The following is a 17,124-nucleotide window of genomic DNA, read 5'->3' as shown; positions in this document are numbered from 1 at the left end:
ACTGGGAGTAAATACTACACACATTTAAGAAAGGGAACCATGTTAGCTCACTTATTGAACCAAGTTTCCATCCAAGCAATTGATTCCAATTGTAGGTGCTTCCTGTTTATTGTGCCTTTTAAAGGAAGTGTTTCCACATGCCTCTCTATTTCCTTTATTAGAAATCAGAACCTAAAGATGATAATTCACCTTGGTTTCGTTGAAGCCTTTAGTTAGGTCCAGCTTTAGAAATACATTTTCCTTTCCTTATTGAATATACTAACTTTGAGACAAAGCTGCCCCCCCATCCCCTGAGCTTCCCTGCTCTACTCTTTAATATGAATCTAGATGCTGACATATCTCATGTTCTTGATGCTCTTTAGAATCAGAACAAGCCGCGTGGTAGCAGAACTTACCATTGGCTTCCAAAGAGTCCCGTAGGTGTGTGGACTTTGGTCATCAAAGGCACTTTGGAATTTTTTGTATTAAAATTTGATAACTGTACAAATATATAATTCCACTCAGCTTTTGCAGTTTTCATTTTCAAGTGCTTGTGTTCTTTTATAAACATCATGATTAATTGTATATGGCGATTTGCTGGTTTGTTTCCACTTCATTCAGCTTTTTAAGATTTCTTTCACTTATATACATTTTAACTGTTTGAAAAGTGAATCAGAAGTACAGCAGTACTTTCTGGTGGTGATTATTTGTACTTGTTCTCTATGTGCAAAATTACCCTTGATCATCAAACAGTGCCTATTTATAACCACCCCATGTTCATGCTCCTGTTTCATATTATTGATCTGGGCTTTTTGAATGAGTTGGAGGGAAAGGTGGGAACATGTCTCATTACATCTCTTAAATGTCTGAACCTTTGCCATCTATCTTACTGTTTAACCTGAAGCAGTGAGGGATATTTTCTAATTCCATTTTGGTCTTGTGACTCTGTGGAGTTGATTTGAACTCCTAAGGGTCTATAATTCACATTTATAGACAAAAAGACCTTCTGATTAAGAGGCTGCAAGACTTGCTTCTTTTCTTTATTAACACTTTCTTGTCAACCTCACTGCAAAATTAACTTCGGTGTTGTATACTGTGAACCTCGCAAGGTATTTAGCTTGACATAAAGCAAGGGCAAAGGTGAGGGCTGGCCTTCCAGCAGCCTGTTGGGAAGGCCTTCTACTCTCAACAAGAGGTATGAGCAAGTGCTAAATGGCTGTTCTTCTCTACCTACTTTATTTCAGTAATGACTGTCACTCTCACCAGAGAAAGTATGATCAGAAATGCTCATTAGATTTCTTCAGTATTCCATTTATACTTTTATGAGTAGCTTCTTGTTTGGATGGAGGGGACTTAAAGTTCTTCAGTGTCCAGCACAGATTTTAGACTTCAGTGTTCATCTGTATGACAGAGAAACCTAGAACCCAGAACTTGGAAAAAGTATGGTGTCTTGTCTGGGATCAGGCAACTCATTTGAAGCAGCATCAGGATGGGAACCCAGATTTCCCAGTCCCTGAGTTTGAATGCATGTCTCCACAGCCTCCTAAGACTCCACATATGCAAATATGAATCTCATTCTCCATTCCCTGCAATCCACCCCCATCCTCAGACTCCCTCCCCTACCACATGGATGCTGTATGCTATTGGAGCAGTCTTTGAATCAGACCTGGATTCAAGTACTGACTCCTGCCACTTTTTAGCCATGTATGTACATTATCTTAAATACTCTGAGCCTCAGTTTCTTCATCTCTATAATGGGAAAAATAATACCCTCCCTATAAGATTGGGATGAGGTTGACTTAGAGCATGTGTATCAAAGGCCCATCTAGGAGCCAGGAACACAGTTAACTACTGTGTCCTGTGTCTCCCTGTACACTGCCCCCCTCCATCTCTTACACACTGAGAGTGGTTTTTTGATAAATGGTGACTCCCCAGGAATGATTTTCTGAGAAAGCTCATTAGAGTAGGGAACGGATTTGCTAGCAAGTCTCTTGTGTGGCGGTGGTTTGCATCTGTTTCTATCTGTAGGCAGGGCTCCTTGGATCCATCTTGGAGTACGACGTCACACAGTCACTTTAGGTTTTACAAACCCACCTCTTAAAATGGCCTTTGCCTCTCTCCACGTTGTCTGCAGTAAATGACTACTAAGCTGCAATAACCCAAATGTTGTATTTAGAAGAAAACATTTGTAACTGTATCTTTCATTATGAAACCATGTCTCTTTGTTCTTCTGTGTCATTTCTCTTTGCATAATGCTGTCAATGTTATTTTCCTCTACATTGACCTTCTGGTGAGTCCATATTTCTATACCCATTTTAGCTAACACTTAATGTTTTGAATGTCCTTTCTTTGATTTCCCTGTGTATTAATAGCTGCAAACCTCCTAAGTGTGATGAGAGTTACGTGGGCCTTTGTCTGGTCTAATAAGCGCACTTTGTTGAACGCTGGCTTGAGCCCTCTCATCTCAGGTCTGTTTGAAGTGCTGCCTGCACACATGGGGAAACCGTATGCATCTGATCTCCATGATTGCACGAGATGATTTTATGCAATGTTAAGTTCCTCATTCTACTTCCTGTTACAGGGTTTTTTGTGTGTGGTTTGAAATAGAATTTGTTTCTTACGCTGCGCTTAAATTAGTTTTTCAGAAAGGCAAATTATGTTTCTCAAAAAGCTATGAAATTCCTATGAAATTTGGAGAGGAAAAGTGATGAGGTAAATTTCTATTAAGCGGTGGTGACACATGACAAAAAATATCAGACTTAACTAGTCTTCCTGTTAATTTAGTTTGTCATGTGTGTTTTTAGTCAGTCATGTAATTTTCCCATTGCTGCAAACTGCCCTTTGAGGCATACAAGGTATACGAATGCTTGTAAAATGAATGGCGGCAATTATTATTCAAATGAGGGGGTACCAACCAAGGTATGCATGGCTCTCGAAAGCTGGTTACCATGTGAGATTTAATCGCATTGTATACTTCTGAAGATTCCTAAATTTTAACAGAATACAATAGTAAAGCTCCGTTGGAGGAGAAAAAATGGTACTTAAAAATTACAGGGACTGAACTGAGTGAGCCCACTGATGTGCATTTCTTCACAATAGAGGGCGTTTATTCACGTTTTGGTTCTGGGTTGTGCCCTGAGGGGCTTTTCTGCCCCATCTGTATTCATGAGCATTGATGGAAAATAGTGGTCACCTGCCTCTATTAGAGAACTCTCTTGAAATGTGGAATTTACTGCTATTTAAAGCAGAGGGTCCGGGGTCTCTGCCCTCACAAGAAGGAAAATAAAGGTCAGTTTAAGACTTCAAGCTGCTCCAATTGTTTTTTGATCAGCTTGCCAGGTTTTTTGTTTTGGATTTTTAGATTCTTTTTGTGGGGGAAGAAGGGTGTCACCCAGATAAACATTGCTGGATTATGAAGAACCCCTGAGTTAATAATCACATTTAGTTTTTTGTAGATTTTTTTCCTTCTAAAATGTGGCTGATTTAATACATCCTAAGTCCATTTTGGAAACCTTTAAGCTCTGCCTGTGAATATCTTGGAGAAGTCAAATGTCACAAAACTGTCCCTCTTTTCCTCCCTGCTGGCCTACTAGGACATGCTCATTTATCAGAGGTCCCTACCAGCTTTTTTTGTCTCTCTCAAAGCATTTGCCAGGTTCTGCCTTGTGTTATAGTTACTAATCAACTTTCTTCTCTTCTTCCCCATTCCACCCTCCCACACTCTAGAATCTGGATAAACCTCTTGAGGGCAGAGGTTATATATTCTCTTGCTCTTGTGTCCTCTGAGGTCCCAGTGTCCTACTTTGTACCTGGTGACATTGTGTAAAGTTGAGGATTTGACCTGGAGCAGCAGAGGGGTTTCCCTGAGAGGTCAGACCAGGAGTGAAGAGGGCCTGGGGCAGGCAGGGTGGCTGGACTTCGAGGAGTCCATTCAGAAGGCCTCAGTTCTCCCGGTAACTCTATCACTTCAAGACAGGTGGCCTTGGGCAAGGCACATGCCTTCTCTGAGCCTCTCTCCCCTCAGTTCAAAGGAGGGATGCTTGCCCTGACCGTCTCTCATGGATGTTGTGAGATTCAACTGGCCAAATGTCCAGGAAAGAATGAGCCTACAGTAATGCGCCCAGAACTCGCATTAATATAATTTTCTAATAACTGGATCTCTTACCCCATTTAGTGGCAAACTTTAAAAAAATAAAAAAGGGGTTAACCATTGGGGATTGAGAAAATTTTATTAAAGTTTTACCCTACCAAATAGTATAATAAACATCATGAGGTTATTCTTGATCATTTAAAATCTTCTTGGTCTATCAGTTATTCTTCTGTATTATAAGAACAATACCCTCAGGATTTATTTAGCAGCATGTAGATCCTTGCCTCAATACTAAATAACCCCAGCCTATTAGGTTTTGAGTGCGTATGTGTTTTTAAAACTTTAAACTTTTTTTAAGTGTAAAAAATTATACTTTACTTTTGTTCGAGGGGGGATAGTTAATGTCTTCTCTCAATCCCAGTATGTCAGTAGCTGCTTCTTGTACTTACCTTGAAGTGTCCCTGTCTTTTAGTTGCTGTTTCTAATCTGTAGGGGGGTTGGGAAGCAGGAAAATGAAGCTGATAATAAATCATGTAGAGTGAGAAGAAATAGCTTCTGAGTCAGTTCCAGGCCATATTCTACAAGAAGAGCGAGTGGGCTTTATGACACCTTCCTCAGCTTTGGACACCACTTGTTCGCTTCCCGATTGTCTGCCATGCTCTAGATGACTGAGGCTGAGAGAGAAGCAACCTCTATGTCAGTGAGGTACATACTGTCTCAGAAGTGGGTGTGTTTGTATGAGGCCTAAGTGTCCCTTGAATCTGGTATAATAAAGTCTTAGAAGTGGGTTAGAATTAACTTCCAGGTTATAGACGTCTTTGTCATGTTTGGAGGGTGCGGGAAGTAAACTTGAGATACAGAAACCCCTGAGTGACCTGCACGGCTAATCCTCAGTGAGTTGAGCTATGTTAGGACTAAATTCCGAAGGGCTCTTTCCAATGACCTCTATCAAAACTGACACGTTGAGGAGACCCAGCAGAGACCCACAGAGTCAGATATAAAGGATGTGAAAGTCTCAAGGCAACCACATCCCTTTTGAAACAGGAGCCCTCCTTCTGTTCAACTCATTAACTGTGGCAGTGAGGGACTCTGGTTTCATTCGGGTCATGTCCACTGATACCCTAAGGGAGAGGAGAATCTCGGAGTTGGGGTCCCTAAACACAGCAGACCGGATCCATTTCTCTGATGCTGGCCAGCTGCACAGGTCCGGGGGGGAGGCAGGCTCCTGGGCCTCCTGCTGTCACCCCCGCCCTACCACTTGGCTGGTTGGGTCACTCTCATGGCCAGTTGCTTTGCTTGAGATATGGCCCCGTTTCTCTGTGAAAGTGGTGAGAACAGTCACCCCCATTACTAGTCCTGTTAGTAGTGTTAACTACCACTTGCTGACTACCTGGCAAGTCCCAGGAAGTTCTAGACACTTTACATAACTCTCATTTTATCTCCCTAAAGCCACTATGAGGGAGGCGGTAGTATAAATAACATAAAATACATGCAGTGCCCTTAGCAGTACCTGCCCGATTCCCTGTGACAGTTCCTGAGACTATGCGCTCCATGGCGGCTCTATCACCGGGGCCTAGGATAGGGCCTGCCCCATAGCAGTGGCCCAATAAATATCTGTTGAATGAATCATAAAGATGAGTTGTTAGCCATCCCATTTTTCAAGTGGAACAAACTAAGACTTGGAGAGGTTTGGTAATTGAGCCAATTCACAGTGGCTGAGCCAGAGTCAGGACCTAGACCCAGCTGCCCCAGCTTAGAGCTTTCACTCCTCACCCTTCTCCTGCCCACCCTAAGAGGAAAGCATGATTCTGGTAGGAAATAGTAGATGCCAGGGTGGGAGATGCCCCTGAGTGGGAGAGGCTTGGGTATGTGCTGTTTGTGGGCTGGCTGGTTGGGAAGATGGCCTTACCCCCGGTAACTGAAGCTGGATGCCACGGTGCCTGAAGCCCACCTCTGACTCTGGCAGAACCTAGTTCTCCTTCCTCCCCCAGGCTTTTCTGTGATTCGTCAGCTATGAAACCTAATTAGCACAGTTTATAATTCTGTAATCTTTTAGTCCTTCATTGATTGTACCACCCTGGCTCTTTAGCAGATGCCCTCCCTTCCTGAACAGACTTCCGCTCTGCCTCCATAAATATGCTGATTTTTAGTCTGTGTGATCTAAAGGAATATGATTTTAGAAAGCAGTTTCAAGTAATCAAAATGAATGTGGTAGAGAAATCACATATTCTTTGGGAGAGAGTGGTAAATTGCAAGCATATGCTATTTTATGACATATGAATCTCAGTGGATTCCTCTCCTTTGCACTGATTTGCATGAATAAGACATATGATTGGTTTCCTTCGTTGTTTAGATAACTAACAAGGTTTGCTGCTTTTCCACATTTAATTCAGAAGTGGTTTTTATCTGTCACTATATTTAATCTCCCAGGCAACGTTTTGTAATGATGTCTAAAGAGACCCATAGCAGCACAAGTTATAAATTTATCAACTTTGTAGTTACATACAGGGTTCTGTATAAATAGGCACCACGTTATTAAACTATAATTATGATGAGAAGAAATACCACCTCTCCCTTCTGTCGCATGGTGAGATCATGTAAATTTAAGTTATAGAAGAATGTACTTGACCATAAAGAAAACTATTTTATCCCTTTAACCAAAGTAATATCCCAATTCTGAGTGTTCACTTAAGTGAAACTCAGGTTCTTTCCTACTTCAGTCAAGGTAATTGTATGTTTAAGAATTCGGCAGAATGCTTCCCAAGGTTCTTTTATTCTTTGTGTTTGCTATTGATTTCTATTTGTTTATAGAATTACAGGGGCCTTGGGAGATAAATATATAACATATTCCTGCCTCAGGCAAGACTGTATTTCAAGTCATCTTCGAAAGGTAGTTTACTCTCTTCTAGAATATCTTAAGAGATGAAAGCATCTTTGGGACATTGTTACAGAGGATCATTTACTTGGAAAGTTTTTTCTAGTACCTAACCTAACATCTTTCTCTCCTGGTCTTGTTTAGAAAAATTAAAGGAGCTAAGAATTCAAAACCTATCTTTTTCTGAGTTTATAAAGAGGGTTTTGCTGTGTAGTTTTCCCCCTCAGGGTTGACTAAATATTGATATTAGTGTTGGTGACACTGGCGTGTAAAATGATCAGCCCATTTTCCCTTTAGTGCTTTAAAGAAATGAAGAAAAAAGGGAACAAAAACAGGTTATATGACTCACTTCAAGGCTGTCAGATGCTAACAAATGGTTCTGGAACCTTGTAGATGGGTTTGCTTCCTTAAGGCTGTGGAAACTATTTTGAATTTCTTTTGAATTGTTTATTTTTAGGTGCATTTTGACCAATTTAAAGAAGCATTAATACTTATCTTGTCCAGAACTCTATCAAATGAAGAACACTTTCAAGAACCAGGTAAGGACACTAACTTTTCCTCTCTTCCTTCTGCTTTAAAATTTGTCCAGGGAAGAATTTGGGGACCTTGAAGCATGTCTGTGAAAGCTTTGGGGCATCCGCTTCCCACAGATTGAGTGGTTATTTTTGGTCTTTTGACATGGTCATAAAAGCCTTGCAGCTGTTGCACACTAAGATGAGCCTTCTCTACCACAGCAGCGAATTGTGGAAGAAATCACTGGATTGTTCCTAGGAGATGTGTCAGATGCTGTGGCCAAAACTCATTCTAGGAATGAGCAGAGTGGGGCTGAATGGTACTTCCTCCCTCCTCATTTCCTGTGAACGAGGAACAGTATGAACTGGGGGGGAGTTTTGTCTGAAAGAAGAAGGTTGGCCAATGAAGAGATCATTTTATTCAGTCCCACTGAGTGGATAGCCCTCTGTTACAGACCTTATCACATTATATTATAATTGTTTTTCTATCTCCTCTCGAGTGATAGTTCCTTATGGTCCACGTTTGTTCATTGTTGTATTTTTAGTGCCTAATAGGATGTTTAGCACATAGTAAGTATCCAATGAATGTTATGAAATGAAAAACTTAATATTATACTTCACTGATTTTTTTAAAGGCACCATAGATTATAACACATCATTATTTTATATACCTCTAAAAAGAAAAATTATTCTCAATTATAATGGTAAAATGCCATTGTTTGTAAGACACATAATAATTTCAGAATATTCTAATCTAGGGGTGTGTGTGGGGAGGTTATGTCTTACAATCAACGAAATATGGTAAATATTTAAGGGGAAGTCTAAAACAGTGTTGAAATTTATATTATAATACAGTCTGGTTTTATAAAAAAAAAATCAGTGGTTATTAGGGGCTAGGATTAGAGGTTGACTATAAAGGGGCACAAGGGAATTTTGGGGGTGATGAAACTGTTTTATATCTTGATTGTGGTGGTGGCTACAGATTTTACCAGTGTTTGTAACCCATAGAGTTGCTCACTAAGAAAGAGAACACTAAAAATATAGTCCAGTTTTGAGACTGAGGAGAAATCATTGACATTTTGTCCCTATAAGGAGTCATTCAGTGTGACCTATTTAGAAGAAGCACAGGTGGGAACTCATGTCTTATCCTCACTGGTGATCTAGTTCTTCATCGTACCTTCTGAAATGCTCCAGATTTGTGTCATATGTATGCACTCTGCATTTAGCAGTGTTTTGGATTCCAGATTGAGTCTCCCCCTTTTTGCTAAGGTTATTGCCAACTCTGAGGCTTTCCAGAGCTCTCTGCAAGCCCCCAGTGAGCCTAGGAGGGAGGTTATTGCATTCTAGAGATTTTCCAGACAAAAAGTAGAATTTCTGTAGGTGACCACTGCTGGAACATAGACGTTTGTTCTTATGGGGTCTCACATTTTATTGGCAGTTTTACTTTTTTAAAGTTGTCATCTTGGGAATTCCCTGGCAGTCCAGTGATTAGGACTTGGCGCTTTCACTGCTGGGGCCCAGGTTCAATCCCTGGTCAGGGAACTAAGATCCCGCGGCCAAAAATAAATAAATAAATAAATAAAAATTTAAAATCAAGGTTGTCATCTTTTTTTTTTAAATTAATTTATTTAATTTATTTATTTTTGTCTGTGTTGGGTCTTCGTTGCTGTGTGCGGGCTTTCTCTAGTTGCAGCGAGCAGGGGCTACTCTTCGCTGCGGTGCGCAGGCTTCTCATTGCGGTGGCTTCTCTTGTTGCGGAACACGGGCTCTAGGCACACGGGCTTCAGTAGTTGTGGCACACGGGTTCAGTAGTTGTGGCTCGCGGGCTCTAGAGCACAGGCTCAGTAGTTGGGGCGCATGGGCTTAGTTGCTCCGTGGCATGTGGGATCTTCCCGGACCAGGGCTCGAACCCGTGTCCCCTGCATTGGCAGGCGGATTCTTAACCACTGCGCCACCACGGAAGCCCCAAGGTTGTCATCTTGATAACAGTAGTTATCTAGGGACCCTGACTAGAGCTATGGTGACATTACCACATCTGTTTTATTTCATATGAGCATAGGTAACATAAGCTTAAGTTCAGTGTTCTTCTGTATTCCCATAATGTGGGTTTGGGATGGGCAGTGCTGCCACTAGACCACGTGGTCCTTTTGCTGCTCTTTCTTCAAAACCTCTCCTGTCACCTGCCAGAAAAGTGTCATAATAAATGTACAGATTGATGTGACCACAAATGTGAAGGGTGCCCCATAGAGGGCTCTGAATAATGGGGAGGTAGACAATGGCTGGCTGAGCTTGGTAACAGCTCGGAAGTAAGGTTTATGAATTCAGCTCCAGGCGGTAGTTTCAGAGTGATGTATATGCCTCAATGATGTGCAGGCTGAGGCCATTATTTGGACAAATCTTCCAGGGGGACACGCAGAGGGGTTTTTATAGTTCACCGTGTGCTCCATCCTTTGGGTGGGCTGCAGCAAACCTTTGCTACAGAGCTGCCCCAAATCAGTGTAATGAAGCAGCAAAGTACTTAGAGCATTTCATCCAGCATGTGTGCAACTTCCTGATGTTTGGCCTGGCAGCATAAAATCTAGGATTGAGCCTGTGCCTTAAGAGTGTTTTATCTCATATGAGGCTGGGAGTCATTCCTTCTTTGTTCCTGAGAATCTCTGCTTTTTCTGTCTTTTGCTCATCGCTCCCTGGCCCTTCCAGTTGTTTTTGGGGATCATGCATTGCTTTCCACTCAAATGTTCTCCCACCCACTCGAATATGTGACTCCACCCCCATAGGCTGCCTGGCTTGGCTGGCGAGAGACAGACAAAGAAGGATAAGGACTCAAATGCTGTGTATCAAGAGGCCACTTGAGTTCGCCCCCTCCTTCCCCTTTATGAAAATAACTATCCCTTAAATCATAGACCATATGATTGTAGGGCTGGAGCAAATGCTGCCATTTTATCCATGAGCAAATTGAGGCTCAAAGAGGGATGTGACTTAATTGAAGTCTCACAGATTGTAGCAGGGAAGGATGCTGACGCTGTATCACCAAGGGATGGGACTCCAGGAGGCCTTGGCTTAAGGATGTTAACCCTCAGATGGATGAGCTGGGGGCAACAGTCCTCAGTCAGTGCAGCCTGGCCAGAAAGATTCTGACAAGCGGCCAGAGGCAGAAGGAAGGAGCAAATAAGAGCAAGTTTCACCTGATCATTAGTGACAGGGATGCCTGTGTCCTCAGCATTATTTGGCTGTTCAGTACTTAATTCATCTTCTACCGTAAGGGGCCAGGGCTGTTGTATTTTTGTCTTGCCTTTTCAAATCAGTGGACCTCTTGGCCTTTGAGAGAAGAGGTTACCCTTAAACTATGGAAAGTGACTGCAAAAATAGGAGGGCCATCGTGCACAGCCTTAGACATTGAGTGGGTCATGAATTGATATTTTATAACATCCAAGATTTTTGTAAGTTAAAAATATCAGATGTTGCACCTGACTATAATATAGAAAATCCAGCTTGATTAGGTAGAAAGACCCTTGAACCAGGAGTTACGAAATATTGGCCCTGCTCCTCTAATTGGGTGGCCTTATACGTCACAACCTCTGTGGTCTTCAGTTGCCTCATATGTGAAAGTAGTTGTACTGGAAAATACTTAAAATCCATTCAGCTCCAAGATTCAGTTGTGTTGTCTCCTAATATCTAAATAACATCTACATTTATGAGAAAGCTAGCTTTGTGTTTCTATAAAATTTCACCCAACATAAATTGACACTATAAGGGTCTGCTTCCTAAGGACAAATGCCCAGTATAGTTCATGCTTTCATATTCTTCTAATAAAAGGCAGTTATATATAAATAATACAAAAACCAAGCTATAATAGGATGTCAGAGGAGATGGAATTAAGTCATTATTTACGTAGTCTTGGGTTGTGCCATTTATAACGTCTCTGCGGTACAGTGTCTTTATTTTTAAAATTAGAGGGTACGAGCTAGATGATTTTCAGCATCTTTTTAACGCTGATGTGTATGATTCTAAGACTCTTAGGAGAGAGTTTTTTCCCTAAAACAACAACAGTAACAACAATAGTACACATTGAAAAGTACTGAAATTCAGATAAGGTCAGAAGAATGGGTTGGGGATGTAGAGAGTCCTTTGTAAATTCCAAACTGATTAACATCACCGATGGCATAACTCCCTCATGTCTATGTGTACAATTTAATTTTGAAATTATTTTCCTAGAATAAGAGAAGGACACCTTAATTTTTAGTTACTTATTCAGTTTGCTATGGCTTTGGATGATAGGATTTTTATAATGGAAATGTTGGCACAGGCTCTAAGCTACATGGCACCAACATGCTGTCTGGATCTGTTCTCCAGAGATTTGTCCTTGTTTGATGCATCTTACATTAGATTTGTGTTCTGTAGTAGATGTTAACATAATGCAGGAAGCTCTTTCTTTCCCTCATGTGGTTAATGTAAAATATCTCTCCTTTGTTTATTTGGTGAGGGAAAACTCAGGTTTGGAAAAACCAGATCATTAGAAAAAAAGGCACGGCAGATGATTGTTTTTTTCTTTTTTTTTTTTTTTTTTGGTAATAAACATTAGTAATTCCAGAAACTGCCCTATTTCTAGTTATTTTCCTTATATTTGGGGAAGCTATAAATATAATAAACAAATATCTCTCCACTCACTCAGCAAGGCAGGTCTCATGGCCAGACAGTGGGCTAGATCCTGGTTTGCAGTGATTGAAGATTTGTGTTTGCAGCTGTATTCAGAGTTGAACTGAACTCTGGCTGAGGACCCTGTTTTTAGGAGATATACACAGATGGCCCAACAGGCATGCTCTCGTGTCCTCTCTCTGGTTGAGTAAGGGCTTACTCCTCGGTTCCTTTGGTATGTATGAGACGCTAACAGTGAGCACCAGAAAATTTCTTCAAAAATTAAAAGTAAGGTAAAATCACTACCACTAACCACCACCACTATCAAAAGAGGGTGTGAGGACCCATTTCCTAAGGTCAGAGGGAATTGGAAACACTCACGCCCACTGGTGGTCATGTAAAATGATAAAACCATCCTAGAATTATGTAAAACAATAAGTACCGTAAAAATGCCTTTGGCCAATCAATGCCACTCTCAGATTTTATGCTATGGAAATAATTATGGATGTGCATGAGGATGTGTGTGTAAGGATAGTCATTTAAAATAGTAAAAAAAAAAACCACAAAAATAACTATATATATATATCTCAAGAATAAATATTTGACAGTGTATTTTGGTTAGGCAAATTATGATGTATCTGTGTAATCAAAGACTAAGCAACTGTTCAGCTGTCCTATAGAAGAATACTTATTGTTATGATTTTACAAGGAGTAAGAAGGCACTCTTTTAAAAATATGTGTATGTGCAAAAAAGATACTCCTGTTATTTAAAATTAAATAAATAGGGCTGGTGAGAATTTTGATAATGAAACAGTTTGCTTGGGAGTTGTGCTGATGTAAGTTTATTTCAATTCCAGTGTATGAGAAGGTTTCCAAACTGGGGACATGAAAATGGTAGTTTTCTACAGGGAGTCTTAGAGAATTGGTGTGTCCTCTCATGCCAGCCCATTGATGAAGGGAAAGGAGATGACAAGGAAGAGAAAATTAGGGCATGAATGAGATGCAGGCAGCTTCAGTTTCTGAGATGACAGACTGGATGTCGTCACTGTGTGTTCGCCAGTAATCTTACCCATGGCGACAAATGAGGTCAAGGAATCTACTGCGGGACTGGGGGCTGTGAGGCTCTCCCTGACTCTGCTCTGCTGGCTTTGAGCCACCGCTGACCCCCAGGAGTCTGGGTGGGAGGACACTATCCAGGGCAGGAGCTACCTGACAGAATAGTGCCCTTGCCCCATGGAACTCCTGTTGTTTTCCCTTCCTCCAGATGAGGAGACCAAGCCTCAGGATGTTAGGTACTTCTCACCTTGATAAGGACAGAGGGTCCAGGTCTGTTTGAATTCAGAGCCCACAGGCTCTTTCCCTGAAGCACTGCTGCCCTGGAAAGCATTCAGTCCAGCTGGGTAGGTAATTCTAACATGTAAAATGCTTTTAGAAAAATATGACCATGATCGTTATTAAATCGGGAGCTATCAACAGTGTGGGTTGCACTAAATTCATAGAAAAAAACGTTCCATGAAACTTGTGCCAAGCAGTTACTTGAAAGAAATGAGTTTTGAGTTGAGCCTTGAACGATGGGGAGGATTCAGTTAGGTGATAAGTGAATCTCTGCCTTTATCCCCCAAATGGCTCAAGATGCAGGCAGGCTTCTCCTGGGAAGAAGGTTGGGGGACAATCACATCATCATTATCAACTCGAAGAGTTTTTCTTATTGACAGACCTTCACCTGCTTTAGGGCTTAGATAGACCATCTGATCAGACCAGTCAGCCCTGGGGCTTGCCAGACCACACCCATCCACCATCCTCAGCACCCTTGCGGGGTGCTAACCTTCCCCTTGACGCTTCCTTCCAGGCAAGGCTAATCAGAGCCACCTTATTACCTTTGTGCCCAGAAGCCCCTGTGTTCCTGCAGGAAACATCACTCAGATTGGTAAGAATTGATGTGAAGACTGCTCCTAAAATTCTGTCATTGCATCCGGGGAGGACCTGAAAGCTCCAGTTGACATCTGCATCTCGTGTGAAGATTCTGGAAGAGAGGCGTGATTGGGGAGTGGGGTGCTAGTGGCTGGGAAGCAGCTGCCTTGGCAAGGGCTGTGTGCACACAAAGTGTTGGGGTGAGGAGCCTGCCTGCCGACGGTCCCTGCAGAGGCGGGGCACCCTGGAAGGCAGAAGGAATGGCCGACAGTGTCTGAAGGCTTTCCGGGTGTCTTTTTTTTATGTCGTTCATTCTCTCTTGGCTTCTCTTCTCCCCTCGCTTCCTTGGGACATCTCCCTCCCCATCCCTTCTTCTTTCCACTTCTCCAACTCACCTCCACCCTCCTCTCCTCTCCTTGGCCCCTCACTCCATTCTTCTCCTACCTGTTGGTCCCCAATCCATCAGTTTCTCCTGCTTCCCCTCCCCCATCCCCACATAGGCCTCCAGCTCTCTGCCTGTCTTCTGACCCTCACCCACTTCCCTTGCTATTGGTCTCAATCTCTCTTTCTGTCTCCTTCTCTGTTCGTCTCCCCTTTGATTCGTTTCTTCCCTTTTCTCTTATTTAGTATCAGGTGTGGGTTTGCACTCTGTGTAAGCCCTGTGCAACGGTGCGTTCAGAGTAGGCAAGGAGGTGGGAGGTGCAGTGGGGCTGGTGATGCTCATTTGCTGCGTGACTGCCTCTTCCAGGGAAGCTTCGTGGGGGGCTTGTCCTGAGGTTTACACCTGCTTCATTTTTGACTCCTTATTTTCAGAGGGGTTTCGGGAATCCCATGAGTTCAGCAGAAATGTAGTATAGAGGGCCTCAGATGATCCCCCTGTGCCCAGGTCCTTTGGAAGGGGGTGGGGTCTCTGGGAATGATTTCCCAGGTTAACGAAATGGGGCAGGAAGGGAAGTAGAAAGCAAGGGGGTCTACATGAGCAATTCCAAAACAAGAAGATCAGCACCATAAAGGCAGGGCTTTCTTCTTCATCCTGGAGGTATCCTCAGGTCAAACAGGGAAGTTTGAATCAAAAAGTGATAAAATATCCATCTTATCCCTCAACAAGTACAACAGAATGCTTTGCCCATGGCAGGTGTCTGATAAATATAAGTTAAATGAATCCACCTAATACTGGAGTGCATCTTTGAAACTCTCCTTTAACTTCCCATGTATGTGCTGAGGATGGCACCTCATCCCATGTCCCTAAGCCTTGTGTTTTTCAAGAAAAGCATTGATGGAATAAATAGTGTTTAGGTTTTTGGGTAACGATTTCAGCTTCCTCTTGGGTCCTCATTGCTTTGCCTTTGGTCATTGGAAGAACTGAGTGTTCCAAGTGGCCATCCACATCACACAGGTGGCTGGGGCAGTTCTGGGAGAGAGTGTGAACTGCCCTGCTCACTTAGAGGGGGGAAGGGAGGGAGAGGCGGAGGGACAGGTGGGTGGCTGGTTGTTTTCCCTGCCTGCAGCTGGCCTGTTCCGAGTGGTCATTCTCATTAACATTGAATTTCAATTTTTCTTTTATTGTAAGTGCAAGACCTTCTGGTCACAAGTCATACATGTGCACTGTGGTTCATCCTGATTCTGGAAAGTGAACGTTATCACACCTCTGGAGTTTCTCTTCTTGGTGCATCTCATTGTGAGCTCTCCAGGGGCTCCAGGAGTCTAAGACTCCTCTGGGCAGGCTGGGCTTGTCTGCTTTCCTTCAAAGCTCATTTGTATTTTTATGTAGTGATGCCAAATAGGGAAAATGGAAAATAGGAAAGAAGGGGAAATGGCTCAGAAGCTTGACAATCCAGGTAGAATCATAAATATACATTCAAGGAAATAAAATACTGAAAGTACAAGCAGTCCTTTATATTTTGGTTTTTTTTCCACTGGCATTTCATGTCCCTCCTTGGAGCTCATGATTGGTGCAGGTACTTACACTTATGTTAAAGGAAGCTGTATGTAAATAATTTCATTTCTTAATAAATTAAATAACCCTATATTATCTGGCATAGATAAAATTGTTCCAGGATAAACCCCTGAAATACATACATTACATCTGGATGTGCTCATAAAGTAAAGAAACTTTGCCCCAGGGCTGTGGTTTGGCAAGTCTTTGTTGGGCATGGTAAGGGAGGGGTAAGGCCTTCTTTAATTTGGGTGGGCAAGAGTGTCTTGAAATCTCCACTAAGGCCTCCTGTTTGGTGGACTGCTGCTGTGCACTTGTAAAGCCCTGCTTGAGATTCATAAGGAGAACGCTGGAGTTTTCAAAGGCTTAGCACAACAATGGCTGTTGACCGTGAATGTTCTCTCTGGATCTCCTTACTTTTAATGTCTTTCTTCCCCTTCTTATCTTGTAAATACAATGAGGCTGATGCTCTAAATAAAAGAAGGCTGTATGAGTGTGTTCAAGTCTAAAATCTAACTATTTGTAATTGGTGTGATTAGTGTAATTCTTTATTGTATGGAAGTTTTGTGAAATTTCTTACGAGGAAACTTTAATGCCCCATTTTTCCTTTGTGCTAATATCTTTATTCAAAAAGATTCTACATTTTAATAGATTTCTCTAGAAATTGACTTTGTGATGTATGTACATTCTGTGAAAGATATTAACTTCGAGTTTTAAGAATTAATTTAAAGTTCCTGGCAATGCAAAAATAAGTAAGTGTATAAATAAACAAAAACTCCACAGGATCCCTAATGTTTCACAGTCTATTATCTTTCATTGCTTAGAAAAAGAGCTATTTCAAATCTACCACTGCTCCCTACACAGCATGAAATATTTAGTAGCAAATAACTAGGGAACTATTTCATCCACAGGTGGATTTTGGATTAAATCACAGTGGGTTGTGTTTTTTTGTTTGTTTGTTTGTTTTAAGACTGTGGCTTTGCCCCACTGCTTTTTTTCCTCTGAAAAAGTGCAGCATGCGTTCAGAGTTCCTTTGCCACTTCCTTCCCCAGACCATGACTTATGTTCTCATACTGGGAAAATCCCACGTTCCATTTTCTGACGTTATACATTTTCGCTTTAATCTTTTCCAAACCCCCATCATCACTATAGGTGTATCTTGTTGTCTGCCACTAAAATTTAAGAA

General features: G+C 41.9%; 1 protein-coding gene across 12 annotated transcripts in view; it reads left to right on the top strand.

Annotated features, from left to right (window-relative positions):
- The window catches only part of NIN (ninein), a 102,674-nt gene that overhangs the window by 12,408 nt on the left and 73,142 nt on the right, over positions 1 to 17,124 (top strand). For all 12 annotated transcript variants that reach the window (XM_061180832.1, XM_061180829.1, XM_061180827.1 and 9 more), the window contains exon 4: positions 7,402 to 7,483. In XM_061180832.1, the coding sequence (XP_061036815.1) occupies positions 7,402 to 7,483 (82 nt within the window). The remainder of the gene's footprint in view (positions 1 to 7,401; positions 7,484 to 17,124) is intronic.

This window comes from Eubalaena glacialis, chromosome 2 (assembly GCF_028564815.1).
Source record: "Eubalaena glacialis isolate mEubGla1 chromosome 2, mEubGla1.1.hap2.+ XY, whole genome shotgun sequence".
Lineage (NCBI taxonomy): Eukaryota > Metazoa > Chordata > Mammalia > Artiodactyla > Balaenidae > Eubalaena > Eubalaena glacialis.
Note: the sequence above shows the minus strand (reverse complement) of the source record. Positions and strands in the feature narration are given on the sequence as shown.